Source organism: Haliotis rubra, unplaced genomic scaffold (assembly GCF_003918875.1).
Source record: "Haliotis rubra isolate DU_JTF1 unplaced genomic scaffold, ASM391887v1 Scf392, whole genome shotgun sequence".
NCBI lineage: Eukaryota > Metazoa > Mollusca > Gastropoda > Lepetellida > Haliotidae > Haliotis > Haliotis rubra.
In genome coordinates, this window is record NW_025767071.1 from 717,320 (window position 1) to 741,550 (window position 24,231).

The following is a 24,231-nucleotide window of genomic DNA, read 5'->3' on the forward strand; positions in this document are numbered from 1 at the left end:
TGTGTGTGTATATATAGATATGTTGGGTTTTGTAAATACATGCTCATTTTTTGTGTATAACATTTTGCAATCAACAGACATCATAACATGTCATGTGTTCAAGTATCACACCTGCCTGTCTGTGTAATTACATAATGTGACAGAGACCGAACTCGGGCCATAAATCAATGCATTTTGTTTATGGTGTATAGCCTGATTGGTGTTAAGTTCAAATTGCATGTGGTCAGTGATCGAAGCTGACACACAGGTGTCAATAAAACAAGACATTGAGTTTAGTCTGTGACGACGACATATCTATATCACAGTTGGAAATTCTGTCAACGCTAAATAATGGCATTGCTTTTAAGTATCGAACTGAGAAAGTGACATGGTAAGAAGAACGTGTGGTGAAATAGACAAATGAAATTATATAAACAGTTAATTTACTGTCATAACATATAAAAAGCTCGCGCCTGTGAGATATCAACAAAACATTAGAAAAATAGCTCACACCAAAGCCTTCACCGAGTATTCACCGGACAACCACTTCCAAGCTGCGCGAACCTACTTCACCTGCGCACGTGCTATAAGCGCAGCCCAGCTGTTGAAACCCGTTTTCCCCCGAAAAGTCGGGGGAAAATTAGTGAAACGTTTGAACTCCGATTTCGCGCGTTTTTTTTCATCGCGTTTTTTTTCAACTTTATAAGTTGAATTTGCATTTTTGACGCTTTGTTTCGGTAAGTCCATACCGAAAGGTATCAGAATCTGCAAAGTTGTGTTTTACGTTGCATGTGACCTTTAAGGATTTGACTGCTGGGTCATGACCTGTTATCTGCATGGAGAGGTGAATTGTCGTTAAACGTGCTAAAGTCCTTATGATAAATATATGAAACGTGCTCACAATTTACAAACCAGTTTTTTTTTAATAGTGAATTTACCTATTTAGTGCATACACTATTGTAAGAAAAGCTAGACTTCATTGTGATGTTTACTTCATGTCAAACATTGTCATTTATTTTGATAAGAATGTGATGGGAAATGATAAAAGAAATAACTACCCAATGTGTGTGATGAAAAGTGTTTTTTACACTAGGAATATCACTGCATGCTGACGTGAGAGCTGCCAATCAGCGACGTCGAGTTCACCTGACTGTGGAGTTGCCATGGAGTGCAGACAAGGCTGTCCAGCAGTTAGGACGCTCACACCGCTCCAACCAGTCCAGGTGAGTTGATCATTGTAGTAACCGTCCCCATGTGGGGAAAACTGGTCACAATGATTATCTGCTGTTGGTGAGATGAGCCTCCCTGAACCTCACTAGCCATAGGGTCACATTAACTAAAGGGATAATCTTCCAGTCAGGTCTGTTTGTTGAATACCAGATATGATTCAGAAATAGTTGAAATCAAATATCAAAGTGCTCTTCAACTCATAATGGAATACAACATGGTGTTCTCACAGTCACAAGGTGATTAGGCTAGAATTTGTACTCATGCTGTAGTGTTTTTGAAAACGTAATTCTTACAAATATGTCCCTTTAACACTCTGTTACCTTTTTTTCCTGAAACTTCTCTATGAATCCACAGGCTGACTTGAATAGAAAGTATAATTTGGACCTTTTGGTCCACCAAAGCTATCAGCATGCAGATAGTGCTATTATTTCCCCAGGAGGAAGCACTGGGAAATCTCATCATTTTTCCTGTGGCTCACGGGGCGGTGGGGTAGCCTAGTGGTTAAAGCTTTGGCTCGTCACGCCGAAGGCCCGGGTTCGATTCCCCACATGGGCACACTGTGTTACGCCCATTTCTGGTGTCCCCCGCCGTGATATTGCTGGAATATTGCTAAAAGCGGCGCGTAAAACTAAACTCAGTCAGTCAGTCCTGTGGCTCACATGTTCACACACTTGTTCTCTGAAAAATTTTCCACTTTCATCTAAGGTTTGGTTATTTATTTCTGTTATGTTATAGGTAAATCAAAAAGATAAAAATGTATCACTGTTTCAATAAGAATGAAAAATCATCCCCTCAGGATCCACACTCTGACTGCTGGGAGACTGTTGTTACCCAATGTTTATTCATTGTGAGGTGAGAGGCTTGCCAACCCCTTTTACAAAAGCCAACATCAGAGTTTGTTTCAACACCCAAATATGTCATGGAGGAAGTCTTTATCTGCAGCACTAGAGCCTTTTGGAGACCTCATTAAGGGACTAGAATATCGGTGTTTTCACAGGAGGAGGACATGGACTGCCTTGGATTACCACCTCCAAAGTGATAGTGCACTGAGATGAAGTCACAGGGACAGGGTACTGTCAGCAACCATCTCTTCACCAGAAGCATATCTGGGGCAGAACCAATGGACCATAACTTGGAGCGAGAGGATTGCACACCTTCCAGGACTCTTAAGGAGTACACACTATCAAGATATTTGACTAACTAAAAGTACAACATTGATCAAGAGGACCTAGTGATTCTGTCCACCAACTCCTTGCGCAATTGATAGCAGGGCTTGTACAGTGGTTAGAAATCGATCTAGATCTGTCTTGGACCTCATGGACAGCATTGACCGCGAGCTACCCAGGAAAACCACACAGAGGAGTACTGTTGAGGGTATGCTAGCCTAAGCACCGACTGCATGTGCAACACAGCTGTTCGGGACACACAGACCAGGATCCTGTCCATTGTTTCAGCAGCTATTCATAATAATAATAAGTTTTGCCCAATTTTACAAGTAAACATGCTTTTCTGGATATCCCATTGAACGCCCAGTTAGGCCGATGTGGGTTTTTTCGACATATGCTTTTTATCCCACCGGCATGTAATGTGGTGGGATATAGTCGTCGCCTCGTCCGTCTGTCCGTCCGTCCATAATCATTTTGTTTCAGGAGCATTACTCAAAGACCGTTCAATATTTTTCAACAAAAATTGGTAGATATGTCAAACATAACCTAAGGTGGTGCCTTTTGCTATTTACAGATTATTGTCATTTTTATTTTTTTCGGTTTCCATGGAAACGTTTCGGACTTAGTCTTAAAGAAGGGTGGGCTTCGTTTCCGGAGCATAACTCAAGAACCTTTCAATATTTTTCAACAAGACTTGGTAGATATATCAAACAGAACCTTAAGTGGTGCCTTTTGCTATTTGCAGACTTTTGGCCTTTTTAATTTTCCCGGTTTCCATGGAAATGATTCGGACTTGGTCCCAAAAGTGAGGGTTGGGCTTCATTTCCGGAGCATAACTCAAGAACCGTTCTATATTTTTCAACAAGACATGGTAGATATATCAAACAGAACCTTAAGTGGTGCCTTTTGCTATTTGCAGATTTTTGGCCTTTTTATTTTTCATGGTTTCCATGGAAACGATTCATACTTAGTCTCAAAAGGGCGGGGTAGGTTTCGTTTCCGGAGCACAACTCAAAAACTTCTTAATATCTTTCAGTAAAACTTGGCAGATATGTGAGGCAGATCTTGAAGTGGTGCCTTTTGCTATTTGCAGATATTTGTAATTTATGTTTTTCATGATTTCCATGGAAACGATTTGCACTTAGTGTAAAATCAAGCTTGACTTTAAGTAACTGTCAGATGATTTGTTCTTTCAAAGATGTGGGGGGATATGTCATCTTCTGATGACTCTTGTTGCAATTGTGAAAATTTTAGGGATACAGAGTAACAGCCTAAAAACAGTTTTTTTCTATTTCCGGCAGTACTTTAATCCACAGATTCGTCCATGAACCACTTTTCAGAAGATCAGGATTATCTGATGTTGTATGGAATGGATCTCAGTGTGGATGCACCGTACCAGAACTGGGCTAGATATATTCTCCAAGCTCTCTTGGCCAACTTAGCAGGGCAGTTTACTCTGTAGATTGGATCTTTACCTTCACAAGATATAGTCCTCCATCTCATCGGTATCCAGGAATATGTTATACTCACAACCCTTATCTGGTCATTTGTTTAATGGCAGATGTGATGAGGCATTGGATCTACTAAAAGGATGGATGATCGCAAGTTTCAGCCCTTCAATTTAGATTCAGACCTCCTCATCCCTATCATCCGGGGCCCCACAAGAACCAGACTGGGCAGAGCCAACAGAAGTTCTCTAGAATGGACTTCTGTCGTGACAACAGTAGTAGCACCTAGTCTTATTCCAAGAACTATAGGAAAGGACATCCATTGAAAGCTTGGAGAGGAGCTGACTTGACTGTCTTTAGACCTCCACTTTCACATGCTTATAACACGACTCAGGATTTGTCCAAAGATTTTGCGATAAAGAAGCCTAAGTTTCCTACAAAGGTGTTTACATGTCCAGTGGGTGTCTGTCCACTCTGTTACTGTCACAGACATCATTCAGCCTTTTACCAGCATTTCAATTCAGCCAACCCTTGGTTGAGACATGATCGTCTTGACCTTGAGAGAAATTGTGGTTTGTCACAGTTTCCAGATTATATCCTGAACATGTCTGTGAGAAACACCAAGAATGTGATTTAAGTCTTTTCATAACCCGACTTACGTCTTTTTTCTGCTTGTGTGGCAGAATGCCTGTCTAAAAGTATGTTTCATTACAGAAACAGGCCTGTCAAAAGGCACTTTTCACAATCGTCTGAACATTCTCTTGTGCATTGACATATGTTATAGGTCCTGTTATATACTCCTGCTGCCACTTGTCCCATTGCATTTTCATTTTTTATTGTAAACCCAAAATTGTTCAGTATAGTTTGTTGGTTAATTATTGATCTTGAGAGGTCACTAAGTGACATCAAAGTTTAGTTCTATACATACTATTTCCTTTGTTAACCTTTACTTTTGAATTTGGAAATCTCCTCACTACCATTTTCTCTGATAATTTCAAGGTCATAAACAATTTCATAAAAAGGTTCAAGTTGTTTCACTTTCTCAAAAAGTATTAATTAGTTCATCATTAACGTTGATATTTGCCTTCTTTAGAATTTAGGGGAAAAAGGAGTTAAAAATACAGATGAGAAGTAATATTTTTGTCAAACATAGTTAAAGCAGTGTCAGTTTTTTTGGCTTGGTTGTTCCTGCAGGCACAAAATGGTCTAAACCCTTCTTGTATCATATCTCAAGATGTGTTTTATTTCATCTTCTTTCCCTTTTTTATCTGTATCAGTGGTCCATTGTACAAACTCCTAACTACCAATCTTGGAGGCGAGAGGAGATTTGCTGCTGCTGTTGCTCGCAGATTGCAATCACTGGGTAGGTTAATGTCACTGTTCTTTCACTGGCTCATCTGAGTGAAAGTCAAGTCAGCTTATGTTTTACCTGTATGTCAGCTGGTGGAGAGCCAGCATGTAGGTATGTATCACCTGTATGGCAGCTGGTGGACAGCCAGCACGTAGGTATGTATCACCTGTATGGCAGCTGGTGGAGAGCCAAATTATGGAAAGGCCCCACAGTGTATGTGGGTACTGTGGCCTATGTACCAGGAAGTACAAAAGAGGGCGAAATGGACAAGTATTAGAAAATGCAACTAGTTGCTGCACAAACTGAAATATAAATTTTTTAAACTTATCCTATCTCACGACTTGCACCTCTCTCTCTCTTGCTTCGACTTTTAGTGGAACGAATGTAAACTTTTTTCCATAGGCCTCCTTGTCCATTCGCCCGTGCACTCCATGCTGCTCTCCTTAATTAGCTTCCTAGCTGCTAATAAACTTGCACCATGCTCCACTAATTGCCCACGTGACTACCTTGAATGATCATTCTCTTTCTTGTCGCACGACTGTGTGAACGTGCTGTATATTAGGGACATTATTTCACCCTAACATCATGGGGAAAACAGATAATCAGTCAAGGAAAAGGAAAGTTTGTGCTCAATACAAGACGAATTATTCGTCCCTCGACCCTCATTCGTCTTGCAGTGACTGTATTGGACAATGTAACTGGAACAAACGATGTGGCAAGTGTAATTGAGGATTTTAAAGCCTACCTTCGTGTTTGCTCCCGGAGAATCGCCAATAGGGACAGGAAATCAACAGAATCGGATCCCACTCCCGCCAAGCGTATCAAGTTACAGCGACAGAAAATCGTACCTTCACGCAAGACAGTGTGGTTCAAGAGGACGCTTCATCAGATTCTTACTTATCTGAGGACGTTTGGCACCTATTACGTACGCATCAATCACCTCCTTCCATAGCGTCAGATCACTCGCAGGTGGTTGTGATCGATAATTCATCGTTGCCTGTCCCATCTACACTACCAGGGGACCTTAGATCGACACTATCACCATCCAGATCATCGGTACATATCCCCTCGACTGTCTCAGTTTGTTTGGAGCCTGGCCAACTGCGTTCAACCAGCCAAATGTCTCCCCACAGTTCATTGAACCAGACGGAGCTGGCAACAACAGTGTCGCAGGGGGACATTCATCATGAATCAGCACTTCAGGTTTCGTCACCTAATCGCTGATCCAGATCACCACATCATTCTAGATCACCACAACGATCTAACTCACCTTCACAATCCAGATCACCATCACAAACCCGATCTAGATCACCGGATCGATACAGATCACAGTCACGATCCAGAGCACAACTACGATCCACATCACCTTACCGATCCAGATCACCAAACGGGTCCAGATCACAACTTTGAATCAGATCACCACACTGATCCAGATCACCTAGCCGATCCAGATCACCGAACCGATTCAGATCACAACATCGAAGTAGATCATCGGACCGATCCAGATCACCTAATCGATCTAGATCACTGAATGGATCCAGATCACAACTTCGAATCAGATCACCGGACTGATCTAGGTCACCTAACCGATCCAGATCACAACATCGAAGTAGATCGCCAGACCAATCAAGATCACCTTATAGATCCAGATCACGATCACAGTTTCCAGTTAGTGCAACGAATCGATCTAGATCACCTTCACGATCCAGATCACCATCACATACCCGATCTAGATCACTGGATCGATCCAGATCACAGTCACGATCCAGAGCACAACTACGATCCACATCACCTGATCAATCCAGATCACCGGACCGATCCAGATCACCTAGCCGATCCAGATCACCGAACCGATCCAGATCACAACATCGAAGTAGATCATCGGACCGATCCAGATCATCTCATCGATCCAGATCACCGAATGGATCCAGATCACAACTTTGAATCAGATCACCTGACCGATCCAGATCACCGAATGGATCCAGATCACAACATCGAAGTAGATTGCCAGACAGATCCAGATCACAACATCAAAGTAGATCACCTAACCGATGCAGATCACCAAATCAAGCCAGATCGCAACTGCAAACCAGATCACCTGTTCGATCCAGATCACCTTATAGATCCAGATCACGATCACAGTTTCCAGTTAGTGCATCGAATCAATCCAGATCACATTACAATCCAGATCATCTTACCAACCCAGGTCACCTATACGATCTAGATCACCTTACAGAGCCATTGACCAGTTGGGATCATAGTACAGATCCATATCTCATGGCCGATCCTATTCAGATGGTCGAACCAGAGCTCCAATCGGAACCAGATCACCAACTAGAACTACAGCGTCCCGGACTAGTTCTTCATATCCTACCGGATCACCTAGCCATACTAGGGAATCCAGATCACCAGCTTACCAACCTACTCCGGTACTTACCACGTCGAGATCTCGATACAGTTCCTCTGACTGACTTTCTGGTGATCATTGCTCTGATACCACTAATAGGCCTACAGTCTCTTACGATGTTCCGTCTACACGCTCTGAGAATCCTTCGACTACAGCGACTCCGGATCTAAAGATGATGATCAGGGCCATAACCTCAGCCTGGAACCAAATACAGCCTTCTACTCCAGCCCATCTGGCTTCTGTAGCTCCTGGCTCTTCATCTGGTTCACCTCCTGAGATTGATCCAGTCCAAATAGCCATGCCTGCATCTCCCACTCACTCTGTGTTATCTACCCCTGGGGGTAGCTTTGCAGCAGTTGAGACATCTCAGATACTCCTTTGGATTGTTGAGAAGCTCCAACTTCCCTTCAGTACTTCGGCCGATGACCTGGATCACACTTATACTCTTAGGAACCGGGATTGGTCTACCATCACCCTACCACCTTGACCTTGTATTCTGAAATCATCCAGTACACTAAATGATGGTTTCAAGAGCCTGAAACGAATTAAGGACGGATTCTCTGCTCCCAGATATAATCTCTCTCTTCTACCTCTCATGTCCACGGCCTAACAAAAATCTCTACGGCTCCAACAGTTGATGAGGATATTGGAACCCTGTGTGGCAAACGAGCTGCTTCGCCCTACCTTATTGAGGACCGAGAGTTGGCTCACATGGATTCAGCCGTGAGAAAGACGTTGCCATCCATTAGTTGCGTGATTGCAGCAGTCGACGCTGTTAACACTGCTCTGGAGCATACTTATTCTGATCAAGACGCTTACATCTGAGGATGCATGACTTTAGCTCTGGACCAGTTCCAAATTATCCTGGATCAGTTGTCTAATTTTTTGGGCTACACCCTTGCTGTGCTGACATGGACCCCTTAACATCTCTTCATGGGAGGAGCGATTTAAAACAGAACTGTTTCGCCAGCTTTGGTTTTCTGACTCCCTCTTCAATGGTAGCATCCAAGAAGTATCTACTAAAGTTGATAAAGAAACCCACTTTCAAGTCTCGATTGAACTGTTAAAGATACAGAAGTCACAGCTCCAGGACTCATTAAAACAGCGTCGAACTGCACAGTTCACCTACCAATCCAGATTTACTCAATCTGTTTTGTGGCGCATCCAGTCAAGACCGTGGCAGACGAAATAAATCTGGCCATGGTGGTTCCTCCAGTTTTTTTTTTCTCACCCCCCCCCCCCCCTTCCTTCTTCCCTCTCTCCCAAATGTTTTAATTTGTGTGATTTTGACACGACCCCTACCCGCTTAGCATCACCCTCACAATGTTTGTGTTCCAGAACATTTGTCAGTACCCTTGCTGCTACTCCTAAAGCTTTTGCTGCCCGCTCACGGAATTTATTAATGGCATAAAATGGTTTGCCCCTTTCGGCTTCAGCACAGAAAAAATCGTACACTTTAATCATCAACTGTTTCACGTCAGCATTCAACTTCATTTTTCATCAGGCATTTGTATCCCGTGCACGATGAGATAGTGGCCGTTCCGTTTCTGCGGTTTCAGCCCGCCGCGACAGATGACAACTTTTGCGTTTTCAATGATGATAGTTTCTTCAAGAACTTTTGTGGTGGAGTCCGGAAAATTTTCAAATATAAGAAAGCTCTTGGGTATTAGTTAATGATAAACATGTGTACTATTTATATTTATGTGGCAATTTTGTACAATGATAAAATTTGCAATTCATCGGTCCGTTTCTGACTCAAACGGACTGTATTCGTCGATGCATCCCTCATGGGTTGGGGAGCTCACTTCCTCGACCACCAAGTTGCCGGCTGTGGTCATCCGACGAACGGGTACTTCATATAAATGAGCTGGAGTTCAAGGCGGTAATTCAAGCCATCGCACATTGGGCAACAGAGCTTCAATCAACCAGTCTGTTGATCCAATCAGACAATTCGACAGTGGCTTGGTATATAAATCATCTAGGCTAGACAGGCTTGATGAATCTGCTACAATGGGCGATCAGGTTCTTCCAACTCATCGACTCACTCAACATCGTAGCCAGAGCCAGACACATTTCCGGGATAAAAAATGTGATCGCCTATGCCTTATCCCGATCCAACCGCCCGTCCCCGACAGGGTGGAAGTTACTGCCCCAGATCTTTCAGTCGATGATCTACCCGTTATCACGGCCTCAAATAGATCTGTTTGCCACAAGGTTCGTCAACATAAGGAGCCTGGCAGAGCCAAACCCAGTACCGCTTCCCAATCGGGACGACCTACCCTCACTCAGAACGGGTCACCTCAGACCCTCAATCTACACGTTTGGCGCATCTTCAGAGGTCTCTCATAGCTAAGGGCTACATGTAGCCACAGCTATCACTTCAGCACATCGTACTTCGACCCGTTCCTTGTACGACAACAAGTGGAAGAAGTTTGAAGACTATTGCAAGGTTAGGGGAATTGCATCTCCCACTTCCACCTCGGCTCAGGTCGTTGCTGAGTTTCTCCAGCATCTCCGCACTACTAAGAAACCTAAGGGCTACATGTAGCCACAGCTATCACTTCAGCACATCGTACTTCGACCCGTTCCTTGTACGACAACACATGGAAGAAGTTTGAAGACTATTGCAAGGTTAGGGGAATTGCATCTCCCACTTCCACCTCGGCTCAGGTCGTTGCTGAGTTTCTCCAGCATCTCCGCACTACTAAGAAACCCAAGGGTACTACATTAGCTACCTACTTAGCCGTCATCAACTCGGTTTTGGCTATCACCATGGGCATGGCGATTTCCACTGTTCCCGAGTTGCAGAGTCTACTACGCTCCTATAGACTCTCTGACCAGTCCAGGAAGCTCAGACCTCCAGCCTGGGATCTGTCCGTCATCCTTCGTCATATGATTTCTACAGATTATGAACCTTTAGAAGACAAGGACTTCGAACAAGTGACATTCAAGACATTCTTCCTGGTAGCTTTGGCTACCGCTGCTCGTATATCTGAACTCCATGCGCTTGATGTCAATCGGCTGCGGTTCGAGCGAAAGAAGCATGGCAAGGTTTTCCTGGGTCTCCTCTGGGACTTCATTGCGAAAAACCAACTGCCAGGGCAACCGGACCGGATGTTTACTATTCCCCCCGTTGTCCACCATTCCTGGGCCTGATGATAATGAAGATTTGACACTCTGCCCTGTTAGGGCTCTACACGTTTACCTTGCTGCCTCCAAGGATTGTTGACGGCTACGGAAGCGCCTCTTCATACCCTTGTCGACTGCTTCAAGAACTGAGGTTTCCCGGACCACATTGACGTTCTGGATGCGTGCCACGATCCTGCGAGCCTACACCTTTGCAGGGTTGCCTCCTCCAGCCGCTTCCAATCCTCATGAGACTCGTGCACTAGCCTCGACGATGGCCCTCCATAGCAACTGCTCCTTGACTGCTATCATGGAAGGTTGCTTCTGGTGTTCTGATACAGTCTTCTCTTCACATTACCTGCGAGACCTGTCTGTCACGGATGTCCAGGGACTACACCAGTTCAGACCTCTTGTACTGGCTCAGCAGCTTACATCGGCCCAACAACGCAGATGAGGGACTGTTCCGCATTCGCGTTACTGCTTCCTTGTATATACTGAATAAAATTTGAACTGGATCTCAACCTTTTGTTCTCATTATATGGGTTTAAGAACTACTTCACTTGGCCTCCATACCAAGGCATCGGAATACGGCCACCTAGCGTGGCCCTACGGACCTGAGGCACAATCAGTATGACGATGCAGAGGTGTTCGACATTCACGCTTACTGACCTCTACTCCACGGAGCAATTACGTCAGTGAAGTGTGACACTCCCGAATTCCAGTGGAATTCGTTTGACGAAGCTTAGGCAAAGGAGTGAGGGTCAATTTGATGCTGCTCGGAACTGAACTTTAAACCTTGGAGATGCCGAGTTGTGTTTCTCTTTCACCCGCCTTGGTCGGTGTCTGGGGGGCCTTCTTGAAGCAGGGTCTGGCCTGATTCTAGTCTCAAGACTTTAATTACGGGGGTACCTTGTAAATTGTGGCGAGGCGAGGCCTACTTTTCGATTTGCGTCCCTTGTCTTGTACAAGGTTGCGGCCGAACACCACATCGCTCTGGAGCACCCATCTCCCTGGGAGTCGTTGTGCTTAGTAAGCAAAGGGGTTCTGGAGAACCCACTACAAGCATAGGAGTAACAGGCCTCCCTTGTGCATCGCTATCTACGGTTGTCATCAGTCCACACAGCTCCAAGACCAGCTGTTCGCACTGTCAAGACAAAAGGGTAATCTGTGGCCCGCCGTCTAACTGTGGGATAAGTGCAAGTCGTGAGATAGGATAAGTTTTAAAATTTGAAATTATAATATAAATTGTATATTTATATACTTATCCTATCTCATGCGATGGATGCCCACCCGGCCTCCCCACTACTCAGATTACAACGTTGGCTCCAAGATGAGAATGATCATTCAAGGTAGTCACGTGGGCAATTAGTGGAGCATGCTGCAAGCTTTATTAGCAACTAGGAAGCTAATTAAGGAGAGCAGTTTGGAGTGCACGGGCGAATGGACAAGGAGGCCTATGGAAAAAAGTTTACAGTCGTTCCACTAAAAGTTGAAGCAAGAGAGAGAGGTGCAAGTCGTGAGATAGGATAAGTATATAAATATACAATTTATATTAAAATTTCCAATTTGCATGAAGTCACTGTCACTGTGTTCACTGTCAACTGTCAATGAACAGTTGTTCGGTACATGTCATGTTTCCAAACACTTTTGCGCATACCCAGTTACGCTAAATTTACAAATATTACAGTGAAATGCAATGAAATCAGATATACATCCCAAAAAGCAATATTTCAACTTCTACTTATAGGTTCAAATTTATTTCTTTTAAGGGTTACCTATCTGGCATGTTGTATGTGTGTTAAAATATCTCAATGTCTTGAATAAGTTATCAATTTCTTTTGTCAGCACAGGCAACTGAAGTCACTTTATACACGTATCACAAAATGTTCTGAGAACTTTTAAAAAATCCCATTATCACCTCTTGTGTTAGATGGAGAATGAATGTGAGCTACTGTGCCTATTGTACTCCCGGTATCATCAACAAACTAAATGTGTTTTATGTATCAGGTGCCCTGACAAAAGGGGATAGACGGGCAGCAACAGGAGCTGACTTGACAGAGTTTAATTTTGACACACCTTATGGACGAAGTGCATTGAGAAGCATGTACCACTGTATTTGCCAGGTAAGTGGAGTTCCACACTATATGGACGTTGTGTAGGCACAGCCGAGCTTAACTGATTCTGATGAACCACCATTGTGGGTGGAATACAGGTCCCGTAGCGCTGCAAACACAGTTTGTTAGCTTGTTAGTTGTAAATCCTACATTCAGCAATATAACAGCTATTTGACAGCAATGTGTAAGTACATAGCAAGTTTTGGCCAAACAGTTTTCAGCTCATACATATTCCATCAGATTGGGATAACAAATGTTCAATGACTCACTATCCATATACCGGTAGGTTAACTCTTTATAAGATGGTTATGTGTAGTAATGAATGTTAGAGATATTCCGCTTCATTGTATACTTTTAAGGCGCAATGTCATGCTTTATCGACAGTATTTTGGTCTATTATATATATATATATTGAGGCATATGCACTCACTTTAGCTTCCTGTTGATGCAATAAAATCCCTATTATCCTTAACAGATAACACTTGCCAGATATGGAATGTAAATGATTGCCCCGTACATCCAAAACTGTGGCATGCGGTATTGTCGGTGTTTGCCGAACTGGCCTCAATCACAAGTTGCGTAATAGGATATTCATAAAGAGCGTTCCAAGGGACATAACTCAATGGGGTTAGCTTGAAATAAAGTTTGGTCGGAAGCGGGCCCAAGAGTTGAATTAATGCATTAATTCATTAATTCATTCGAACTTTTTAATTTCATATTGTCATCTTAATACATAATTATTTTCGGAATAAATTATATGGTAGCTTCGCTGGGGGCTGATAGTATTAATGAGAATACTGATTTTTAGAGAAGTGTGGCGTGATAGTGTGCCTTTACAGGTGAAAGAATGAAATTTTTAAGGTTGAGAAAAGTGGTATTTACATTGCAGTGACAGAAATTTGATACGTTCACTGCAGAGAAAATATAACCTTGCTGGAACTACTTCATCTCTCAACAAAGGTTTCTGTCCATAGTCTTGTTAGTAATGTTACACAACAATGTCAGTAAGCCTGATCATCGGATGACTTACCTTCAGCCTAGAAAATGCCCATCAATTGTTCATGAACAAAGAGTGAGTGAGTGAGTTTAGTTTTATGCCACGCTCAGCTATATTCCAGCTATATGGCGGCGGTCTGTAAATAATCAGTATGGACCAGACAATCCAGTGATCAACAGCATGAGCATCAGTCTACGCAATTGGGATACGAAGACATGTTCAACCAAGTCAGCGATCCTGATCCCATTAGTCCTCTTATGACAAGCATGGGTTACTGAAGATCAGTTCTAACCCGGATCTTAATGGGTTCCCGAAAAAAGAAATGAACAGTCTTTAGTTTACAGTTGGGAGAATTTGGATTTCATTTATCAAATTTCATCACATTTTCACATCACTCGATGACAGAAATATACTTCCTACACAAGATATATCTGTGTCTTTCTGTTCCAGAAAAAACTTGTTGCAGGTGTGTCTCTGTCTAAAATGACAAATGGAGAGTATGACTTTGATCAGTTGAACACTCTACTGCAGGTGAGTGCTTTCATGATGCAAAACTTTCTATGCCAGGGTTTGGATGACTGAATGTTAAGTTAGCTTATGTCATGGAATGGCCTTTGTCCAAAACATCAGGAATCCCTGAACAAAAGAAGATGCAGTTTCACATAATATTCCTATGATGACACCCATATTTCTTCCAGCAGTCACTTCCAATCTTTCAACAGCAGCAGTGTTGAAAAACCTCTATGGCTATTAATCAGTTATTTTTTGTCACAAAAACAAACGCCTTAATTTTCACTGTTTTCTCACTACTTGAAAATGCAAATTTTGTATACATCAAACCTTTTATGTTATCTTGTCATCTTAGTTTCTTGTTGCCCATGTTGATCTTTTCCAAACAAGACCTGGAAACTTTGAATTTTGTGTTGACATAGTATTCTTTGTGTACCATGATATCATTCCTCTCATTGATTCTATGTTTTAAGTCAAAAACAAAAGCTATAAGAAGTGCTGAATTTTAAGTACCATAATTTCACAGGCATGTATCTGACTGTATCTATTATCTGTCTGTAACTTTAACAAATACTTATTTAAATAAAATATTAATGACATGCAATGAAAGTTCTCAAATCCATGAAGCTAATGTTGTACCTTCAGGAGAGTCTTGTGTTGATGGGCCTGGTGGAGGTAGACGTTCTCCGACTTGGAGCAGCTGTCAAGGACAAGGATGCAGGAGATGTCAGCAAGTTCCTCAATAGAATTCTTGGACTTAGTGTGGAGAAACAGAACTTGGTCAGTCTGAAGTCCCGATGGTGAAATTACTGGTATTTTGCTAAAACTTTGTCAAGGTTACTAATTCATCAAACTACTTTTCTGTTGGCCAAAACACATATATCGCTTCAAGCAAACAAACAAGTGAAATCATATTGTTTTTCAATGAGGATGTGAATTTTACTATTAAAACATCACATGATGATTTACCATTTCAGTTGGACATGTATTTATTTTTTTGCTAGGCTTTGTTTTATTTACAGGGATAAGTATTACCATGTGTATTTGTCTCATAAACAGAACCAAAAAAGCTATCACCTCTGCACACAAATTCTCCCAATCTAATGTAGTGGTGATTAAGCCAAAATATGTAAATCCAGTAATACAAAGGAAATATATTATTTTTCCTTATCCTGACTCATGTATTATTGCTTGTCTCCTTCCTTTCCCGAACGTTAGTGGAACACTTGTATCTCCTTTTTGGAGCTCCCTTTAAAAAAAGCAGACGTAAAATCACCACTCACCACGAGTTGTCTCCCACTGGTTTTGGCGGGAAAACGGCGCCACCCGTCTTCCCATGCTTCACTCTCTCCTTCTTCGCCCTAGTGGACGGTTGGGAGAGCACCTGTGTCTCCAACACGGCACTATATCCTTTGCTAACTTAGTTATTACCCTATAAGTTACCTTTATAAGGTTTCAGGGAGTATCCTTCTACAATATGGTTTGAAATTTATTTGCAAATTTGACTGTTTATTTAAGAATTGAATGTCAGTTTGTGTGTTTGCACTGAAAAATGAACGATGTCAAAGCGGTGTTCAAACTCGTGTGAACGAGCGAGTTCTGGCGAGTTCACGCGAGAGTTTGAACAACGCTTTGACATCGTTCATTTTTCAGTGCAAACACACAAACTGACATTCAATTCTTATAATTCAAGACTTTGAAGTTTACACATACGTTTTCCACCCACTTGTAGATGATCATTGTTTAGTGTGTTTTAATACCTGTAAAATGTTGTAATGCCATTCGGTTCAAGAACGTCACGTATTGCAGCGATGTTTGTATACACAGCGATTTCTTTATACACATGTATCCCAACCCTTCAAGAAATAGTTCTCAAAGTATTCGATCTTTAAAATATAACAACAAATTCGTTATGAGGGTTTGAAACTGCTTCAATAAGTATAATCAATAACAGTATCAAACAGAAACAAATATCAGAAGCAATAACAATACCATTTTAACAAACTGGCATTGTACCTTTTCACTTGTAAATACCTTGTTTGACCGCGTAATAATACACTGACCGACTTGAAGTTGTAGCGCGTGGCGAATAGGAAACAGATGTTGTTGTATTCTATTTATTTGTGATTGTTTATTGTGAAATTTATTGAGCAGTTGTTAAACAGACCTCGGGCAGAAAACCGGCCGGATGAACCCGCAAACTGCGAGACATTAAACTCCTGTGAAAAGGAACAATGTTCAGCAATCCGTTTGGTAGTGACATTGCCAAACTTGGGGTGACTTGAAACAGGTTCGTTCGCGAAATTGGTATCACCAATTATTGGGGGTCCTTGAAACCGCAGCGAAAAACGTTCACACACGTATGAACGGTGTTTACACAAGTATGAACGATTAGAGGGGTTCAAGACTAATGAACCTTGAAATTTAGATCACATGACCGCTCTCTCAACCAACCAACGTTCAGGAATCTGTGTAAACTTGAAAGCACGAAATTATTCACGGTTTCACGTGATTGTTCAGTTTGTTTACATTTCATGAAAACCTGTTTTCGTTGTAGGTTTAGGTTCTCTGCTGCAGACACGCATTTATTGTGCCCCAGTTGCACAACAATATGTACTTCCAGCTCTCGCTGTAAATTATGTCAGCAATTAACAAAAATTGAATTAATAATTATTATTTCTCTGTACTTAGACGTGCTAAGGATAAATCCAGACGACTGTTGCAAGTCATGGCTAAACCGTCTGAGTCCCTAAAGAGCTGTCTATCGTTGTCAGACGAGATACTTCTATCCAGTGACCTGCCGGAGGCGTCTTCAGAAGATGGGCGTGGGATGAGGTCCGCCATTACGTCGAAGAAAAGATCTTCTACGTGCTACAACTCCTCAACCCATACGAAGAAGAAGAGGCCATCTTCGTCGCAGAAGAAGCCTTACACCCCTAAGGCTTCAACGAGATCTACTGGGAGCTCTTCACAGACTACAAGGACCTTCTCTGCCTAGATCGTCCCGATGGTAGAAATAGGCTTATACGTAGAACCTCCTATCCTCATCCCAGAGATACTGCATAAGAAGAAGACGCAGGCCTCAGCAACGGTAACGTCAGCATTATCGACGCAGTCTGAGTTACCTTCTACACTGGCAGCAGGGACCCATGAGGTACAGCGATCCCTGGACCATATCGCTACCCTCTCAGATGCGTCATCTCTACAGTCGTCGCAGACATTCAACCCCGGGACCTTCATGCAGCAATTCTCCCAACAGATGATGGACCTGATGGAGACGCGCTTCGCGCAGGACCTTGCATGATGGTCAGGCAGCCGCCTCTCATGCTCAACCAATGCTGCACGAAGGACCCCGCACCGGTGGTGCATCTGAGATATCTACAAGAGGTTCTAGCTCTAGGACTAAGAGCAGACCTACCCTGCACGACGTCAACGAACCTGCGCGAAGGAAGGGACATTCATCCGACCAAAATAGATCGTCATCTGATGATGAAGCTAATGAAGAGCCTTCGCGCAGGCTACCTACATCACAGAGAGGCTTACACCTCCAAGAAGATACAGAGAGACGTCTCAGGACGCAGACCCTCAACAAAATCTCTCACCTGCATGAAGGTCGTCAGATAGATCATCAAGAATGTCACCATCACCATGCAGGTCGTCACGGGATTCACCACATAGGAATATATTGCCTATATGGACGGTTCGCGCAAGCCTAAAGGACGAAGCTGCGGGATGTATTCGGCATGAAGAAATGTGTGAAGGATCACTCACTTGACAGTCATGCACTGCAGTTTCGACGATTAATATAGACATCCTTGGCCATCCCACTTCACCCTCAGACCCATGATCTTCGTTGTGAGCCTATACGAAGGAACTCTTTAGCATGGACGAAGAAATCTTCGCCTGCGCAAAGACAGAGGGACACGTGTTGAAGTTCAAGAGGGGTACTCTTTTCCGAATTCATCACCTGCGCAGATCTTCAGACTGAATCCAGGACGGGATTCACATCGTTGAGAAATTTTAGATAGATATATCTACATCAGAAGATAATAACGGGACTAACTGCACTCCTTGGTGCTAACAACCTACACCTTCTCAAAGGTTAGAGATGTATCTGAAGAATCCAGGAGGGACTCATGTCCATATAGAGATCTTCACTTGCATACAGATCTTCAGGTATTCACATTGGCGTGGTTCAGCACAGCCTTGCTAAGGCTATGAAGTTACAAAGTCAACATATTCCCAACGTCCAAGCTTGGGAATTCCCGCTACTTTACATGGGACCCTGCATAAAGGCTCCAGAGATTTATGTAAACTACAAAATCATCAACGACTCCCTTTGTAGAACTTACAACAAAAGTTGAGCATCAACTCTACAAGGACCTGTGTGTTTCAACACAAAGAGGGTATTTTACGACGCTTCATTGAGATCGATGAATGCAGTCTACAGGTGGCAGCGCTGAGGAGGTTTGGACTTCAGCTGATCATCTGTATAAAAGGACGACTGCATTATCTTCAGGACTGAAGTAACAGTCACAGCAGCCAGGAAAACAGCCTACCTACATCGGTATTACGCGGCGAAATCTTTCTCGCGTTTACCATTCAACCCTCTATACACGTGGTCACTCGTGTAACTCCGGAAGGCTACGGACAAGGCCGAGTGTTGATAACATATCAACGACTGCACAAGATTCTACAAGGATCTTTTTTCTGCTACACCGGTGACGTCACATCGCGGGAAGCTAAAGGAATCAAAATGCTTCAATTTGATTGGTCCATGAGAGACAACGCCCTGCGCAGAAGTCGGACGTAGTTCACATGTCAGGGAATTGTTTACAAGTGACAACAACCTTTCAACGTGGGAGGAAGGCCTCAATTACAGTCCAGTTAGACGGGAACTACGTGATTCGACTGTCTTCACGGGGTTAGAGACCTTCCCTGTCAGCATTGAAGACGGTTCATCAGGCGAATTGCAGCAACATACGTTTCACGGACTTTTGGTTACGGCAGCCAGTCTACCTTACATAGACTTCACAACGATGGCAGTCACAGAGTCGGACATTGCTTCGTTGCCCTTACAGACATGGCAAGGGTTTCACGATCGTTGGATCTAGATACAAGTCATTGTATCTCAAGCACTACTCTCTCCGTTATTACTACGAAGTTGGCAGAGCCTACTCAGTCCTCAAGTCGGAATGTACCATTAGATAGGACATCTTTTGAGTTCTTGAGGCATAAAACTCTATTCCTGATCGCCTTAGCAACAGCAGCAAGGATGTCAGAAATACATGCTCTAGACTTTGAGAGGACACGATTTGACAAAAATCGAAACATCGTGCATATGGGACTGAGATGGGACTTTATAGCAAAGAATCAACTGCCAGGTCAACCGGACAGACAATTCCACATCCCAGCACTATCATCAGTCCTTGGGCCACAGGATACACAGGACCTATCCTTATGCCCAGTAAGAGCATTGAAAGTCTACCTACAAAGGTCTAGGACCAGGAGATGAAAATTCAAGCGTCTTTTCATCCCTATATCGACAGCGACACAGACGGAGATCTCTCGCACTACAATATCAATATGGATGAGAACTGTCATATTGAGGGCCTACAAAGCAGCAGGACTTGATCCTCCAAGAGCCTCCAATCCACATGAAATTAGAGCTCTGGCATCAACACTCGCTCTACATGGGAATTGCTCTATCACGACGATAATGGAGGGCTGCTTCTGGAAATCGGACATGGTGTTTGCCAACCACTACCTGAGAGACATCGCCACCGAGGACGTCTCTGGCATTCACCATTTCGGCCCACTTGTTGTAGCACAACAATTGACAGTTCCACAGAGGCGCTGAGACGGAGTCTCGCCCTTTTATCACATGACTTGCAAATCCTACACTCAGGAGCGTTACAGCTTTAGAGTCCATATGCACGTCTAAGACAGACTAGCATAAGTGATAAGACCCAGTACTTGTAAGGACGTACTCGTACATAAAAAGGGTCGCTTCTCCACTTGATGCTTGCATCAAGAGATGGAGTTGCAAACTCCACATAAAAATGTTAACAGAAGCAAGGACCAAATGTAACAATTGTGGTCCCCCCATCAGAGAAAGCTGGAAGTAAAGGGTTACAGCAGCAGCAGAGCCTAGCAGTAAATTGAAGTGCTACCAGGAAGTTCCCATAGGGGGCTATGCAAGACGTAAATCACTAATTGGAATCCAGAAGTGGCTTGTCCCACCACCAGATCCGACAGATTCTACAAGCAATAATACATGAGTCAGGATAAGGAAAAATATGTAATTTTCAGAGTAAAATTGATATTTTATACTTATCCTGACTCATGAGGTAAGCCCTCCCAACCTCCCCGCTAGGCACTTTGGATTTCCCTGTAAATCAAAGTGTCGGGCTAGCTATTGAGAGAGAGTGAAGCATGGGAAGACGGGTGGCGCCGTTTTCCCGCCAAAACCAGAGGGAGACAACTCGTGGTGAGTGGTGATTTTACGTCTGCTTTTTTTAAAGGGAGCTTCAAAAAGGAGATACAAGTGTTCCACTAACGTTCGGGAAAGGAAGGAGACAAGCAAAAATTCATGAGTCAGGATAAGTATAAAATTTCAATTTTACTCAGAAAATTACATCTTTCGAAATATGTCCATCTAACACTTAATTGAATTCTCCATGAAACTTGTTTCTAAATCCACAGGTTTAGCTTTAATGAAACCCGAGGATTCATATTTTTTTCTTCCTTGTGGTCCACCATTCACTATCTGCAGGAGTTACATCCCCTGATCAAGCCAAAGACACCACACATTTTTTCCTGTGGTTCATATGATGGAATCTGTTTGCTTGTTCCCTGAAAATTGTTGCTGATTGTTTGGAGTGCTTTGAAACTCCTTTCTCCTTTGTGTTCCAATGTCAGGCCTGTCAGTCATTATTGCCCTTTCATTTGAGATGTATGCTTTAGTCAAGAATGGGCAAGAGAAGATGATGCTCAAAAAACTATGCCTCAGGACCCTCACTAAAGTGCCGTTGGAAACCTATGTTCTCATAGATAATCAGTTGGTCTCAGCAGAGCTAGGGCGTCAATCCCTGTCTTGTCTGATTTGGATATTTGTCACAGAGGAGGCTTTATTAGCCGTTTTAAAACTGTCCAGAGACCAAATTACAGGACTGGTAGATCTATTTTATCCCAGGAGAGGTCCTAAGAAATCTCTAGAGCCTAAGTCATGGTCCAGAGCACCATCGGCTAATATCACATCATCAGAAGTCTATCCAACTTCTCGCACTTAAGATACAAGAGCCACGAGCACGTCAGGACCAAGAGGAAGCTTCTTCAGTCCCCATTTCAGACAAAAAATTATCCCAACGACCATGCTGTGAGGATGCCAGTCTTCCTACACTGGTATTTCAGTGCCCTGTGGGCAGCTGTCTTGTCAGCGTTTGTAGACAGTTGGACGATCATTACGACTGATCAGTGGATCCTCAGAGTTATCACGAAGGGATATCGCCTACAGCCCGACAGGAGGCCCTCCTTGATGACACATCTAGTAGGACTTCATTATCAACTCCAGGATTCCAAGCCATCTACAAGCTCATGGACCGTCATCGACTTAAACTCTTCAGATCTCGGGCCAAGGTTCTACTCTCTGGTATTCCTGGTTCCTAGGATGATCACAGACCTGAAATTACTGAACCAGGAATGCCTGAGACGACGTTCTAAGTTTCAGATAGTGTCTTTTCGGAATCTGCAACAGACCAGACAAAGTGAATACCAAATATGAATTTATCATGTCTGCAAGCATGAGGAGTGATTTGTACTGGTACCATGTCAGGACTCTGGATGTTGGATTCTCCAGTACACATCAACATTTTCAAGATGAGGGCCATTAACTTAGCAATACAGCACTCATCTCTTTATCAAAGTAATTGCTGTGTACTTGTCGCCACGGACAACTCTACAGATGTAGTGTATATCAACAGGAGGGGGGGGACCTTACTGACCTCACGATAGACCTTACAGGGCTCAATTTAGTTCTTTGCAACTTGCACTGCTGCATCCCAGTATTACAAAATGCAACCTAGTTATTAGTCTAACTTGCACCAGGTGCAGGTCAATTTTAGAGAAATAAATCAACAATAAATCAAACATTGTGAGCACAATTATGTCAGCTCATTTTTCATCTAAACTTTGAATAGCTATGGCACCGAAACATTGCTATTTATAGACACTGCTCGGCTGTGACAGCTCTTGTAAACAGGGATCAGCTGTGTGGCGGTGTTGCTATGGTTTCAAGGGTACTTCGTCACAGAAATATGTTTATGTGCACTGATACCTCTGACGTATTAACACACTACGTCATCATTTTAAGTGATAGTTAACAGATTTATCGCACATGGCTGTGTGAAACACTAAGCCTCCTGTCAACTTTACTTATCCATACCGTGAATGAATATAACCATGACGGATAGCAAAAGTAAACAGACAAGCATTAACGCATTTTTCCTGAAGAAATCAAGTGAAGATGCTGACAAAAGTGGTAAACAAAACTTGGAAACTGAGAAACGTGCCGATACTAACATGAGTGATTCCATTAACATTGCCTATGCGTGTGGCAGTTCGGGGTCGGGTGTTAAAACTACAGATGATGAATTGAAACGTAAATCCAACCACAAGCAATGCAAATAAAAATTAAGACTTACAAGTTTAAAGAGGAATGGAAAAAAACAGGGACTGGTTACATTATGATGAGATTGAAAATAGCATGTCTTGTGCCACATGTCAAAAGTATGATAAAAGGGGAAGAAGTAATTCTTTTAGGAGTGGGTCAATAAGACTAAGTGTGATAGAAATCCACCAAACTAGTGAGGTACACCTCCGATCGGAGGCCCATGAACTAGCACAACTGTGCAAAAATAAATCAGTTTTGCCATTGGAAAAGATAGTTCTTAAAATGCAGGAAAATCAAGTTGACACCATGAAGATTTTATTCATAGTAGCATACTGGATAGCAAAAAATGAAAAACCATTGACAGATTTCTCCAAAATGCTTGAACTTTTAGAAATACTTGGAATTAAATCAGGCCAGACATACCAAATGATAAGAAAGCAAGAGAATTTATTGGCCTCCTGAATCTTTTCGTCAGGAAATTGTAGAACTTCGGACAGCTGAATTTTTTTCAGTATTATGTGATGGGTCAACAGACTGCAGTGTTTTGGAACAAGAAATCATGTATGTGAGATACATTAAATTTGGACAACCCAAAACTGTGTTTGTGTATGCATCAAATGTGGAAAGAGGTGATGCTCTTCACATCAAAGAGGCAATCTTGAAAATGTTAGATGAGAAACTTGATTTATCAGAGGATGAATGGAAAAGTGGTCTAGTTGGTTTGTGTTTTGATGGGGCAGCTGTGATGATGGGGTGTAAGTCAGGTGTGGCAAAGAGAATACAAACATTAGCCCCTCATGTAGTTGCAATCCACTGCTGTGTCCACCGACTGGAACTTGCAGTTAAAGATGTCACAAAGCAAATATCCTATTTGGAAGACTTTGATGAAACTCTTATGAACTTGTACAAGTTATACAAGTACTCGCCACTGAGGTGGCAAGGACTAAAAGCAGCTGCTGAGGCACTGAATGTAAACCTTCTCAGGCCAGTTAGAATACTTGGTGTGAGGTGGCTCCCTCATTACGAGCATGCTGTGAAGGCTGTCTCTCAGTCGTATGAAGCACTGGCTGTTCATCTTCAGAGTGAAGCAAGAACTGGCAATAAAGACAATCAAGAAAAATCAAGATGCATACTTCTTTTGCTCCAGTCTCTGAAGTTTGTCATGATTCTTAATTTTCTCACAAGTCTTCTGGGAGTGATGTCAAAACTGAGCAAATCTTTTCAATGTGACA

General features: G+C 42.8%; 1 protein-coding gene across 1 annotated transcript in view; it reads left to right on the plus strand.

Moving 5' to 3' along the window:
- The window catches only part of LOC124286827 (protein FORGETTER 1-like), a 327,576-nt gene that overhangs the window by 231,217 nt on the left and 72,128 nt on the right, over positions 1 to 24,231 (plus strand). Inside the window, 5 exon segments of the mRNA XM_046723267.1 lie at positions 1,073 to 1,202; positions 5,101 to 5,186; positions 12,715 to 12,830; positions 14,269 to 14,349; positions 14,974 to 15,108. Coding sequence (XP_046579223.1) covers positions 1,073 to 1,202; positions 5,101 to 5,186; positions 12,715 to 12,830; positions 14,269 to 14,349; positions 14,974 to 15,108 — 548 coding nt within the window.